Source organism: Larimichthys crocea, chromosome XIII (genome assembly GCF_000972845.2).
Source record: "Larimichthys crocea isolate SSNF chromosome XIII, L_crocea_2.0, whole genome shotgun sequence".
NCBI lineage: Eukaryota > Metazoa > Chordata > Actinopteri > Sciaenidae > Larimichthys > Larimichthys crocea.
The window spans coordinates 29704564-29716572 of record NC_040023.1 but is presented as its reverse complement, the minus strand read 5'-3'; the positions used below and the strand labels follow the sequence as shown (position 1 = coordinate 29716572).

The following is a 12009-nucleotide window of genomic DNA, read 5'->3' as shown; positions in this document are numbered from 1 at the left end:
GAGTTGAGTTCGTTTAAGATGCGGAAGCTGGTTTCCTACTGAATTTTTTTTTTAAAGTGTCCCTGCAGTGTTGTAGTGATGATAACAGTGACACAAAGGCTGTGAGGTCACTGTAATGTACTTCTACACACTTTATGAAGATTACAACAACTGTCTGTTTTCCTGTGTAATGTTCTGTTTAAGGTCCTGGAGACTCTGACCCATGCCAACATGACTTTTCTGAATTGTATGACATTACATATTAACATAAGTGATTGTTCTGAAGAAGAAAAATACAAATTAGTTTGAACCCAGCTGAACAAAAAACCCCTCTATTATCTCTCTAATGCTTCAAGAATTACCATTAGTACAGTTTAGTCTAACGTCTAACAATGACTTTGAGCCTGTCGAGCAAATGAAGCACATTTCAGCAGAACAAAAGGGTTAACAGGACTCTGATTAGCCACTAAGAACCACAACATAATTCCTTGCAAAATGGTGTCTTGTTTTCCACTTTTACCTGAAGAAATGCACTTCTCTCTCTCTCTCTCTCCCTGGACTCATCCTCATCACGCTCTCTCTCTATCTATCTCTCTCTTTACCCCCCAGCGTCCCCCCCGCCCCTTCACCCACCCTCCCCTCTCTGGTCAGTGAGTTACTCTCTCTATCGCTCTCACTTCCCGAATTAACCACTCAAGAAGTCACCACCGACTCAATCAATAGCTCATACATAAACCCTGCTATAATCGCTCCCCCTGCCTGTCTGTCTGCCCCCCCCCCCCCCCCTCTCCTCTCTCACCCTTTACCCCCTTCTTCAGCTTCGAACTGACGCTCCTCTTCCTATCCTCCTGTGTCCAACTGTTTGTCTTTTTTTATGTCTTCCTCCTGTCCTTTTCTAATTATTTCAGACACTCTTCTCTCATATAATACAGCTGAAAACTCTGTCAAGGGAGGGGGGGCAATCAAGATCCTGATCTTGTGCAATTTTGCGTGAAAAGAAACGTCTTTTCTTTGAATGACAAGTTGCAGACCATGTGAGCCCACAGCCATTATACCTAAAGTTGTAAAAAGGCTCTGCGTTCCTCCAGACATATTTATTTTGCACGTATCAGACGAATATAAAAATGTCACGAATAAAAAAGGATTCAAGGGTTTTTTTTGTTTTTGTTTTTTTTGTATTTTGCTTTTAGGAACTCTCATATTGCCTTTTTTGGTTTTGTTTTGTTTGATTTATGAACCAAAGTGTAATATATTTATAAAATGCAACATGTAAGACCTTGCCAAGGGTGAAACAATAAAGTCCTGCACTTGTTTCCACTGTTATCCCTGGTGTTTACACAGTCCATCAACCTTTATCGAAACTGAGACAGGCAATAATAATCACGTCCAATCTGGAGTTGTTGTGCGTCTTGTGCTGAATACTTAGTCTGAAAGGAGACCTGATGCTACTTTGAGAATATTTTTAACTCATGTGGTTTCACTAACCTCACTATATTCCTTTAGGGACTTGATATTTGTGTAGCATCCCTCTAAAATTTATTACAGGATCACAGTAATTCTTTTAAGTGCAAGGGCACTATCGGCCCATGTTAGTGTGTCCAGCCAGAATGGGCCCAGTATTGCGTTATAGCAAAGACAAGGAGACATCAATATTGCATTATCTCATGTTTAACTGTGAGACACAGATAGTTGTTTTGGGGGCCTTAAAGATATTGTATTACCAAAGGAGATACAGGCAGACATCCACACACACACACACACTCACACATGAGGAGGGGGGAAAAAAAGAGAATAACACACAGAGAATTTTAAAATTATAAGGCCTCTACACACCCTCTGCTCGTACCCCTTCTGTCTCTATCTCTCTTTCGCTCCCTCTCTCTCCCTTCACTCGCTTCTTCTTCTTCTCTCTGCCTCTCTCTCCTCTCTCCAAAGTCTTTGATTCGTCCGTACGGTTTGATCTGCGAGAGAGCGAGTTTTGTAAACACATTTTTCACGATCATATAGCCACGGGCAAGGGGAGCGTGAGGCGTGGAGGAAGAAGAAGAAGGAGAGGGAGAGAGACTCAGTGAGAGAGAGAGAGAGAGAGAGAGAGAGAGGGTGTGTGTGTGTGTGTGTGTGTGTGTGAGCGAGAGAGAGAGGGACGTTTAATGAGTGTGCAAGATGGAAAGACAGACTGACAGAAAATGCAAGGATGGAGCCTCGAATATGACTTTCTGCTATACTGCACAGAGCAACAAAGACACTCACATGCACACACACACACACATGCAGATCCTCACACACACACACGGAAAACCTCTCTCTCTCTCTATCTCACACACACACACACACACACACACACACACACACACACACACACACACTAGGGAGCCCAGACTGATGGTTTTGGCACAAGTAAAGCATCACAGGGGTTGACGAAATGTGAAGCAACAACGAGAAAAAGCAAGTTATTCAGTTTTCCTCATCATGCAGAGGGGTGGGTGACAACTCCAACACTGTATTTCCCGATATGACACTTCCTGACTGCTGCACCCATGTAGAGTCACACACACACACACACACACACACACACACACACACACACAGAGGAAAAAAGTGATGCATCTCGTTTAGGGTGATGAACACAGAAAACGGAGAGAAACAGCGTCTGAAAAACAGATTATGGAGCGAGCCAATAAAAGTGCAGAGCACAGACGGTAAACACAACGTGGTGTAAAGCTGAACTAATAAAAGTGCGAGGCTCTCATTCCTTACATTTCTTCTTTTTTTCTCTCTCTCTCACTTGGTTGGAACACTTTCCTTTTTCCTTTTTTTTTTCTTTTCTTCATCTGGCAGCTGCTAATCCGGTTAGGTTCGATTGGCTCCGGTAATGGCGCTAACCCGTCGCTTCTATATACCGACTCGTCTCCACGGGACACGGCGGAGAGGAGGCGACTCTGGCTCGGTATGAGCATCAGGCTGACACGGACGACGGTGATGACGCGATTCAGAGAAGAAGAAGAAGAAGATTGTGATGAAAAAGAACCACCACAAACTTTTAAACTTTCATATTTGAAGATATTTTAAGAGGCAAAATTATGCAAACAGACCATTTTTTAGGGGTCAACGCAGGTGTTTCCAGTGATACTAATGAAGGTTCAGTTCCATTTACTGCTGCCAACATGCGCCACAGCAGCACGCCGACCTGAATGGGACGGAACCTCAATTATTATCATTGGTAACACCTGTGTTTATAGTCTATTTTATGTATTAAATGGTGAGGACACGGAGACTGAACTAAAGAGGAAAGAGGAGAAACTTGAAAAATACATTTCTGTTTTTAACTGATCTCGTTGCACATCCCTTCAAAATAAAAGAAAAATATTTGGAGTGATGCTCAACTCGTCCGATGTTGTAGGCCTATATACAGGCCTGACGGATAATAATATGCAAACATGGTTATCACATAATAATAATAATAATAATAATAATAATAATAACAATTTAGATCGAGGCGCAGCCGCCTGCATGTTGTAACTTTCTGATGAATTGTCTCCTTCGACCGACTTTTTGGCAAAGAGCGGGCTTGGGGTTAGATGCAGGCCATCACATTTAAAGTGTTTTTTCACTTCGAGATTTGTTTGTTTTCCTAAAAGACGGGGAAACACTCCTCAACAAATCTGCAGAAGTCCCTGGCGTCAGTCGTTAAAAAATGATTTTCTTTTTCATTTTTCCTTTCCTTCCATTCTTCTTCTTTTCTTTTTTTTTTTTTTACTTAGCCTACTGCTTTTTAGAAAGAAGAATAGCTGCAAGCAGTAAAGTCGGTTGTCAGAATATGTGTGTGTGTGTGTGTGTGTGTGTGTGTGTGTGTGTGTGCGTGTATAGTGCAGTGCAGTGTAGTGTAGCGTTTCCTCTTCCTCTCTCTTTCTTCTCTCAGTATTTTCTGTCCGGGGAATTGTTCTCAACGTCCACAAACACATTGCAAATACCCGCCGGCCCAGCTGCATCGATTTCTAATTAGACGCCAGGATAATCGTTGGAGAGAGATGAAAAAAAGGGAGAGAGTGATAGCGAGACCGAGTAAATAAATATATAAACGAATTAGAGCCCAGATTAATTGAATGAATATGAGCATTAAAAAAGAAACAAAGGTGATCTTGGCGGATAAACCTTGCGTGGACTAAACGGGAAATAAGGCTTATATACACGGAGGAGGAACACATGCTGGATGCAGATATAAAGGGGAAAATTAGGGCCTATTTTTTCTTTGGTCAAATTTCTGTTTAGCAATTACTGAGAGGTGAGTATTATGTTGTGTGATAAATTGATTTTAAAATGATGTGAAGTTCCCATAAGTTTTTTTTTTAATATATAATACCACTGTAGCAAAGAGTTTAATTTTCTACAAGAAAAACAACAATGCCGAACAAGAAAGTCGCCCTGAAAGCAATTAAAAACAAATTTCAGTCAGAAGTGGAGCATTATAAACGGTATAATACAGGCTAAATAAGAATCTGACCCGCTGATAATTGCTGCATGGTCTGCAGACTCATGACGACGCCTGTGTCTGAAACTGTGACAGCAATCAACCTTGAACTAAAGCCACAGCTGGATTATCCAACTTCTCTCCTGTTCAGTCAAATTTCCACCCTCCCTCTCCTCCTCCTCCTCCTCCTTCCTCCCTCTCTCTCTCTCTCTCTCCCTCTCTCTCTCTCCCTCTTTCTGTCTCCTGACAGAGTGTGACAGGGGGTTAGCCGGGGAGCTCAGGTAGCTCGTTTACTTTAATTAACGTTTCATCATCCTCGGAGCGGGACCGCGCACCGTATATACTCTTTCATGCTGCTCCGTCTCTCATCCCTGTTCTCCATCCATTCATCATCAGCCCTCCCTCTACAACTCCCCACTTTTTCTCTCTCTCTCTCTCTCCTCCACCTTCGGGCTCACCTCTCATCTTTTTTCTTCTACAACTCGCCATATCAGCCCCCCCTCCCCTCCGCTCTCTGTCTCATGTCCACTCAGGCATATACAGGATAATAATTCAAACACTTTCCTTCCTTCGTTCCTTCCTCACTTCCCTCCTTTTCCCAACTTTGTCACTTCTTTACTTCCCCTAAACTTTCCCCTATTTTTTTTTAAACAAAGCAAAGCCTGTGATCATTGCTCAGACTATAAATATGTAATATTATAATCATTAGTATTATATAGGCACATGTTGTTCGGGATATGGCTCTGGAGGAGGGAAGAGGTTGAGAGAGGAGGAGGGTTATTGAGCGGTATCGACCGCCTCTGATCATATAATGGAAAATAAACCTCCAGTCGGTGATCATCATCAGGCAAAGCAACTGCCACAGATCAAATCAATGCTCGGTCTCTTATAGGCGTGAGTATCAATTAGTGAGCTATAAGCAGAACATCTTGATATTGGTTTTCTTAATACAGTTATAGCTGTATTTAATACGTCAACAAAATTAGGTCACTGTATTTTTTATGTTTTTTTTTTTAAGCAAATTGCCATCTGTCTTTCATCTGTGTTATTAGAGCTTAATAAGGAACCAATTGCAGGTTATTCCAGTTTTCTGACAGAAAACAAAAATCAGCCTCGCTTCTCAATTTCTCTAATGAGAACTGACAGACAGGTTTAATGAGCGCCCGCCCAGTTATCGCGATGTTTCAGAAAATAACTTTTTTTTTTTGGAAGATTATGAGAAAGTCAAAGGATGGCGAATTAATATCTTTGGCTATACTTTTGAAATATGCATCGATGCACACTTAGAGTAAAGTTGTCACTTGGTGGTGTTTGGCTTGTCTGAGTCAGCCTGAAGGCTCCTCTCATTAAATCATTTATCTGAGTCTTTCTTCTTGCAATAATTGGCCCTCACTCTCATTTGAACTTTCATACATTTTTCTTTAGGGCATAAAACAATGGTGGTTTTAAGTGTGGTTCATTATGCTAATTGATATTATGTAATTACAAATATAATAGAATTAGAGACTACAGTAAGAGGTAGACCTCCATTATAATTATTTCAGGCTATGATACAGCAGTCATTCATGGGATTCTGACACAAACTAAAAAGTTGGAGTGTAGTCAAATCACATTATATTTTGCTAACTTGTTGTTAATGAAAAAAAAAAGGAATGACGAAAACGAATCAATAAAACCAACGGTAAAAACTTGAGCCAAACCAATAGTAGTGAATCCCCTTGGAGTCGGCTTAGAGCCGGAGTTTGATGAAGCGGTGGAAATGGCAGGTGTTATATGAAGCAAAAATAAAATAAGAGGAAAAAGTAAAGTAAATGCAGTTAGACTCATATGGTTCCGTGTGGTCTGGGCGTGACTCATACACAGCCCGGGACTCAGCATGGAGCATTTTGATAGTTTAAACAGTTTAAAACACTTACAGTGGTAACCGGATTTGTAGCCTTGTGGGGTTAAGAACTTGATGAAATCCACCGTGCCCACCGGGACTATAGAGGTGAGCGCTCACATACAAATTGCCATTGATAAAGAGAGAAGGGGAAGCCCCACCATCACAAACCTTAAACCCCATCCCCTCTCACACTGGTTCAGACAAAAAAAAAAAAGAAAAAAATATCCTACCCAGAGTGCACTGCAGCTGGTACCATCTGGGACCCCGGCGGAGGTGAGATTGACAAAAAAAAAAAATGTTTTGTGCTTTGCAACTGTCAACGCAGCCATTTATTTCTGAGTGGGGATCACCCTACTGCAATGCATGCAATCAATATTGCGCGACACGCGGGAAAATTCAGCTTTGTTGAACTCTAAACCTGCTAAGTGTTGACCTTTGAGAGTGCAGAGCAGTCTCACAGTGAGTGCTGCGGCTCAAAGATGCCATCAATAATGGAGGACAAACTACACGCCTTTTTGTCTGAATATCCAGAAATGCACTATGATTAATTAGTATTATACAGTAGCCACAACAAAACCTCAGGACCGGTAATTTGGACCTTAAAAAATATAAAATTCAGAGGATAAAGATATTACGATTTCTGCCTGTTACGGATCATGAGGTTGGACAAATGTGCTGGAGGGCAAAGCAGGATGAGCAGTGCGAGAGAGATAATATTAGCTTATTGTATGCATATAAATATGTAAACAACCCTTCTGCATTCTTACCATGACCTTAACCTCACACAACCTCACTGCGTCCAGCTTGAACCCACACATAACAGTTTCTCAGAGCTGCTTGTGTTCTATATCTAAACATTCTTTCAGTCACAAGCTTTTGGGTTTGCTGAGCCTATCATCGCCCTGTGGGATTCATAATTATACATAAGAGTTCAGAAGTTAATGCTCATGCCCACCAAAGACCTGCAAGACTTAATGGTTAGACGTCTGTTTCTGGATTCATTCCACAGTGGTGGAATGAGTTAGATAAAAACTGGCATGGCACGTTGCGTCACGTTGTTGTTGTTGTTATAGACTGATAAGGGTGTATAGAGAGAAACCTTGGCTAACACCTGGCTGGTGAAAGCTCCTGTTACATCCCTTAAGGGTGTCTGTTATTAATTTCTGAGTGTCTCTCCCTTTAGTCTATCAGTCAATATTATTAAATCATAAAATGTGGGGGCGTCCAGGTGGCTTAAGGGTTTAAGATGCTGACCATATGAATGCAATGTCCATTCTATTGCATGTCATTACTTCTCTCTCTCTGTCTCTCCCCTTATGTGCTGACCTCTCTCCATTATAGCTGTCAAAACGCCGGGAAAGAAAGAATTTAATGTTACCCAAGTAGAGAGGTTAGCCGTTTTACTGGCATGGCAGAAAGAAACATTTAAACAGCTTCTTAAAAGTAAATCAAGATTTAATTTCAGTTGATTCTATAAATTATTAAGTTCTTTTGAAACTCCCTAAAATAAACAACTAAATCAATCAGCCACACATGTCGAGGATTAATACGACACAACGTCATTTATAACTGCCGTGTTTTGTACTGTGTATTATGGTATAGTCTGCTTTTCAGACAGTTTTGTATTCCCTTCTGGTTGTTGACTCGGTTGCATGGACCCGAGGGTCATGAAACATATTCAGCACATAGATGAAACTTTGAAGTCAAGAAAAATATTTCCAACACAAACAAGACGCTGAAAACTCAGAGTTCAACTAGCACAGATTCTAAATGAATAGATATGAAGCCTCCGTGTTGTACTGTAGGACGTCGTTCACTTTTTAAAAATGACTCTTCTGTTATGACTGTTTCTATATTTACTACAATTTCTAATGTCTATTCTGTCTCTACTTAATACTATATCTGTCTCTTCCCATTACACAGACCTCTTGCACTGTTGCGTTTCTATTGAAGTCATATATCCATGTGCACATACACACAGACCAGCATGCACACGCACAAAAATTCAATCTCTCCGTCTTTCTATCTGTGTTTCCCTCTTCCACTCTCTCTTATACAGACACACACACACACACACACACACAAACAAATGTACACACACACACTCAGTGCCCGTCTGCCCCGGCTCCCGTCGGCCCTCTCGCCTGTGTGTGCGTGTCAAATCGAATCTCCACCTCAGTGCGTAGTACACCTGCTGTGCCGGCGTATAATGCGCTGCATACAGTGAGTGCACGATGACGGATTACTGAATTAGACCAATAATGACAAGTGACACTTCTGTTACCGCTCCCTGAGCCACTGCAGAGAGAAGGGGAGAGGTGTAAATACAGAACAGACACAGCGACCGAGAGAGAGAGAGAGAGAGAGAGAGAGAGAGAAGACGGTAGGAAGAAGAAAAAAAAAACAATAGAACAGAGACGGAGGAAGTCATGGAGATAGATTGGGAATTTTCAGCTTGTTCTGTAAAAAAATAAATAAGTTCTGTTACATTCGAGTGCAACTTCTCTGTCCTGTATCTTTTCCCTCTCTCTTTCTGTTTCCGCAGTGACACACTCAGTTGTCATGGACACATAATGGCAGCTAAAAATAGATTCATATTTGATCTACAAACAGTGGTAATAGTTTTTTTAAAATATATTTTCCTATAGTTTTCTCTCTCTTAATATAAATTTCAAGACGACGTCCCACCTGGACTCGATCTGAGCTCCACATGTGGTCAAGGCATCAGATAAACCCAAATCTAGGCAACACTACAGCAACTTCACATGATTGGCAAGACAGAACTGTTCTGAGAAGTTTTGTTGATATGTTTTCCTGATGAATATACATGAAATGCAGAGCTGGGTAATTTGTGAGTGTCCAGCAGTTGTAGACCCGGGCAGTGTATCTGCAGGATGTCTAGCCCCCCCATGGACCTGGGGTCTCCGCAGGCCTGTGCTCAGGATACTAAACCATGCCAAATGAGGAAGAGGAGGTGCAATCCTCAGTGGGACCACATGAATAAATCAGCCTGCCACCTGGTGCTTCTGTACTGGGGCAAAGACTGGCTGAGGAGTATGCATAAAGAGAGATGTACACAAACACATGCATTCATTCATACATGCACACATGCAGAGGAGAAACTGCAAAAACAGAACCTGTGTAGGTGTGATGAGGTGTGAAACACCACTGGCTGTCTGCTTGTTTTTCGGAGGGTTAGAGACAGACTTCATGATATGAACATCAATGAGAATATTTGTGTTGGCGCTCTGTCAATGATGTCAATTTAACTGCAAGGCCCATCGTCCTGCCTGTATTGTATCATAATGGAGAATCATTGGGGGATATAAGCCTGCCAAGTCCTCAAGTCATTGTGCCACAGTCGGTGTTTGGCTTGCAAGCCAACGCTCAAAGGCACGAGCGACTTCTAAAAAGGTATATCTGCTCACACTTGATAGAGAAAACAGGAACAAAGATGAGCAAAGCTGCCACGAAGATGAAGAAGAAGTGAGCACTTGACTGGGACACGTAGAGAGGGAGCCGAGGCACAATTGGAGTTGGGGGGGGAAAAGAGAGCACAGGAGCGAGGGAGCAATAGGGGAAGCACAGAGGAAGGAAGACAGAAAGAAATATTGACAAAGCCTAGATATACACATAAGTCACCCGACATGACCCGCCTGCTCCCTGTATTTTATAGAGCTGCTCTGCGCTGGCGGAACAGCATGACAGGCCAGTTCCTTCAACGGAAAATATGGTCCCTCTCTACCCTCCCGCCTCACGCTCCGCTATCACTCCTGTTTTCTGTCTATCCCACCTGATATCATTCTGTCACCTCTGCGCCAGGCTCTTTTTTCCATCATCCCCCTATTTCTTTCCTCCCCGTTCTTTGCGTTTTTATTGGTGCTCTACATTCCACCCGTCATGTTTCACTCCTGTGTTTCTATCCATCTTCATGTCGCTCTCTTAATCCCCTCTCATTTGCTCTCCTCGGCCCTCATCCCTCCCGTTTCTCTTCCTGCTCTCCCGAAGCCGTTTCCGTGCGCCGTCCCATTTCCACCTACTCCTCTCCGTTTCCCTCATTCTTCCTGATTCATTTCCTCTCAGCTATCCGCTCCATTCATCCCTCTCCCTCCTATTTGTGCTACCTACATCAGCATCCCTCTCGAACCTCAGGCTCTTCTATCTCCATCTTACACCTTTCCAACTATATTTCCTCTGACCTCTGTGGTTTTTAGTTCATCTGTCACTCTGTCTCTCTATCACCCTGGTAAACTTTATCCATTACTTATTGAAACTAAATACTTTAGCTTTGGCCTTTTCACTTTGTAGTTTCTTTCTCCTTCCTTAGAGATGTCTTTTGTCTCTCCCTTCCTTGAAATAAGCATTTGCATTCATCACGTTTCCCACTATTTTGCTGTTTACACTGTTGTCTTCCTCTCCACTTCCTCCTCCCTATACCTACCTCCTACCTCTCTTCTTTCTTTTGTCTTTCTTTGCTTTTTCTCTTTCTCTTTCTATCCCTCTGCATTCCAGCCGGCCCTCCCTCTCTCATCCGCACCCTGAGCACAGAGCCCCATGTGTCGGAATCAATTAGGGCTGAGAGCCGTCGCGGCCGCTCTTTCACGGAGGTAAATATTAAACTGCACCAAGCACCGAGGAGGAAGAGAGGGAGAGAGAGGAGGGGAGAGAGGGAGCCCTCCGTCCCTAATCCACCGCATCGATCAGGCGGGGATGAGGGTAATATATTATTTTGACAAGATACGATTCTCCGACGCGCACCGCTATCCCCGGCGATCGATTTCTTTTTTCTCTCCTTTTTTCTTTCCTTTTCTCCCCCTCAGCGAGTGGGACAGAGTTTGTGTGTTACTGTGGGTGTGTGTTTGAGATAGGGTGCACGTGTGTGCGTGCATTTGTGTGTTGTTGTCGGGCCGTCTTGGCGTGTGCATGTGCACTGGAGTGTGGATGGGTGACAATAGGAACAGCATTAGGAAATGTGGGGAAGAGATGAGGATGGTGCTGCTAGTAGGTCTGCGCTTTTACAAACAAGCTCCTGTCTAAACAGCTAAATCACACGCTCGCCCAAAGATGGATCGTTGAGAGGAGAATCAGAGCAATCGTATTTCGTGTTTATTTCTAGGGGTGTATATATATATATATATATATTTATATATATATATGCACGGTGCAGCACACATGGCAGGATGTCAGGGTTACAGTTAGTCAAATAAGCAAAGCTGACCTATTGTAAAGTTAAGTGTCCTCCCCCGCATGGTCCCCTCTGATCCCGTGACTCCCCTTCTCTATATCGCTTTGTAAACTGTGTCTAAATGCTAAATTCCCAGATCAATTTTTTTTATTCACCCCCCCTCCTCCATCAACGCACTCCCTCTGCCCCCTGCTTCTGTCCTCCTCAAACGGCCTCATGTCCTCCAGTGATGGAGGTTGTTCTCCCAGCCTTGCGGTCTGTGGGTTTGTGTGCTAACTATTCCTCTCACAGCAGGCCATAGAAATCTCATAAGGGTTTTCACATCACATCCCGAGGAAAATTACAGAGGTTGTGGTGGTGGTTCAATCAGACAAACTAGTGAAAGTTTTAGTGGTTACGTGATATTTAAGAACATTAAAAAGTGTCAAATCGACTGAAGCGTCTAACTCTGAGGCTACAAGCAGCTTTGAGACCCTTTTAGCTGCTTTGAGC

General features: G+C 42.8%; 1 protein-coding gene across 7 annotated transcripts in view; it reads right to left on the bottom strand.

Annotated features, from left to right (window-relative positions):
- Positions 1-12009, bottom strand: part of erfl1 (Ets2 repressor factor like 1) — an 86331-nt gene that overhangs the window by 17407 nt on the left and 56915 nt on the right. For 4 of the 7 annotated variants that reach the window (XM_027287364.1, XM_027287366.1, XM_027287367.1 and 1 more), the window contains one exon: positions 1813-1940. The exons of 2 other annotated variants lie outside the window; for them this stretch is intronic. In XM_027287364.1, coding sequence (XP_027143165.1) covers positions 1813-1940 — 128 coding nt within the window. Of the gene's footprint in view, positions 1-1812; positions 1941-12009 lie in introns of those variants that run through there. One more of the 7 variants, XM_027287370.1, reaches the window with a different exon arrangement.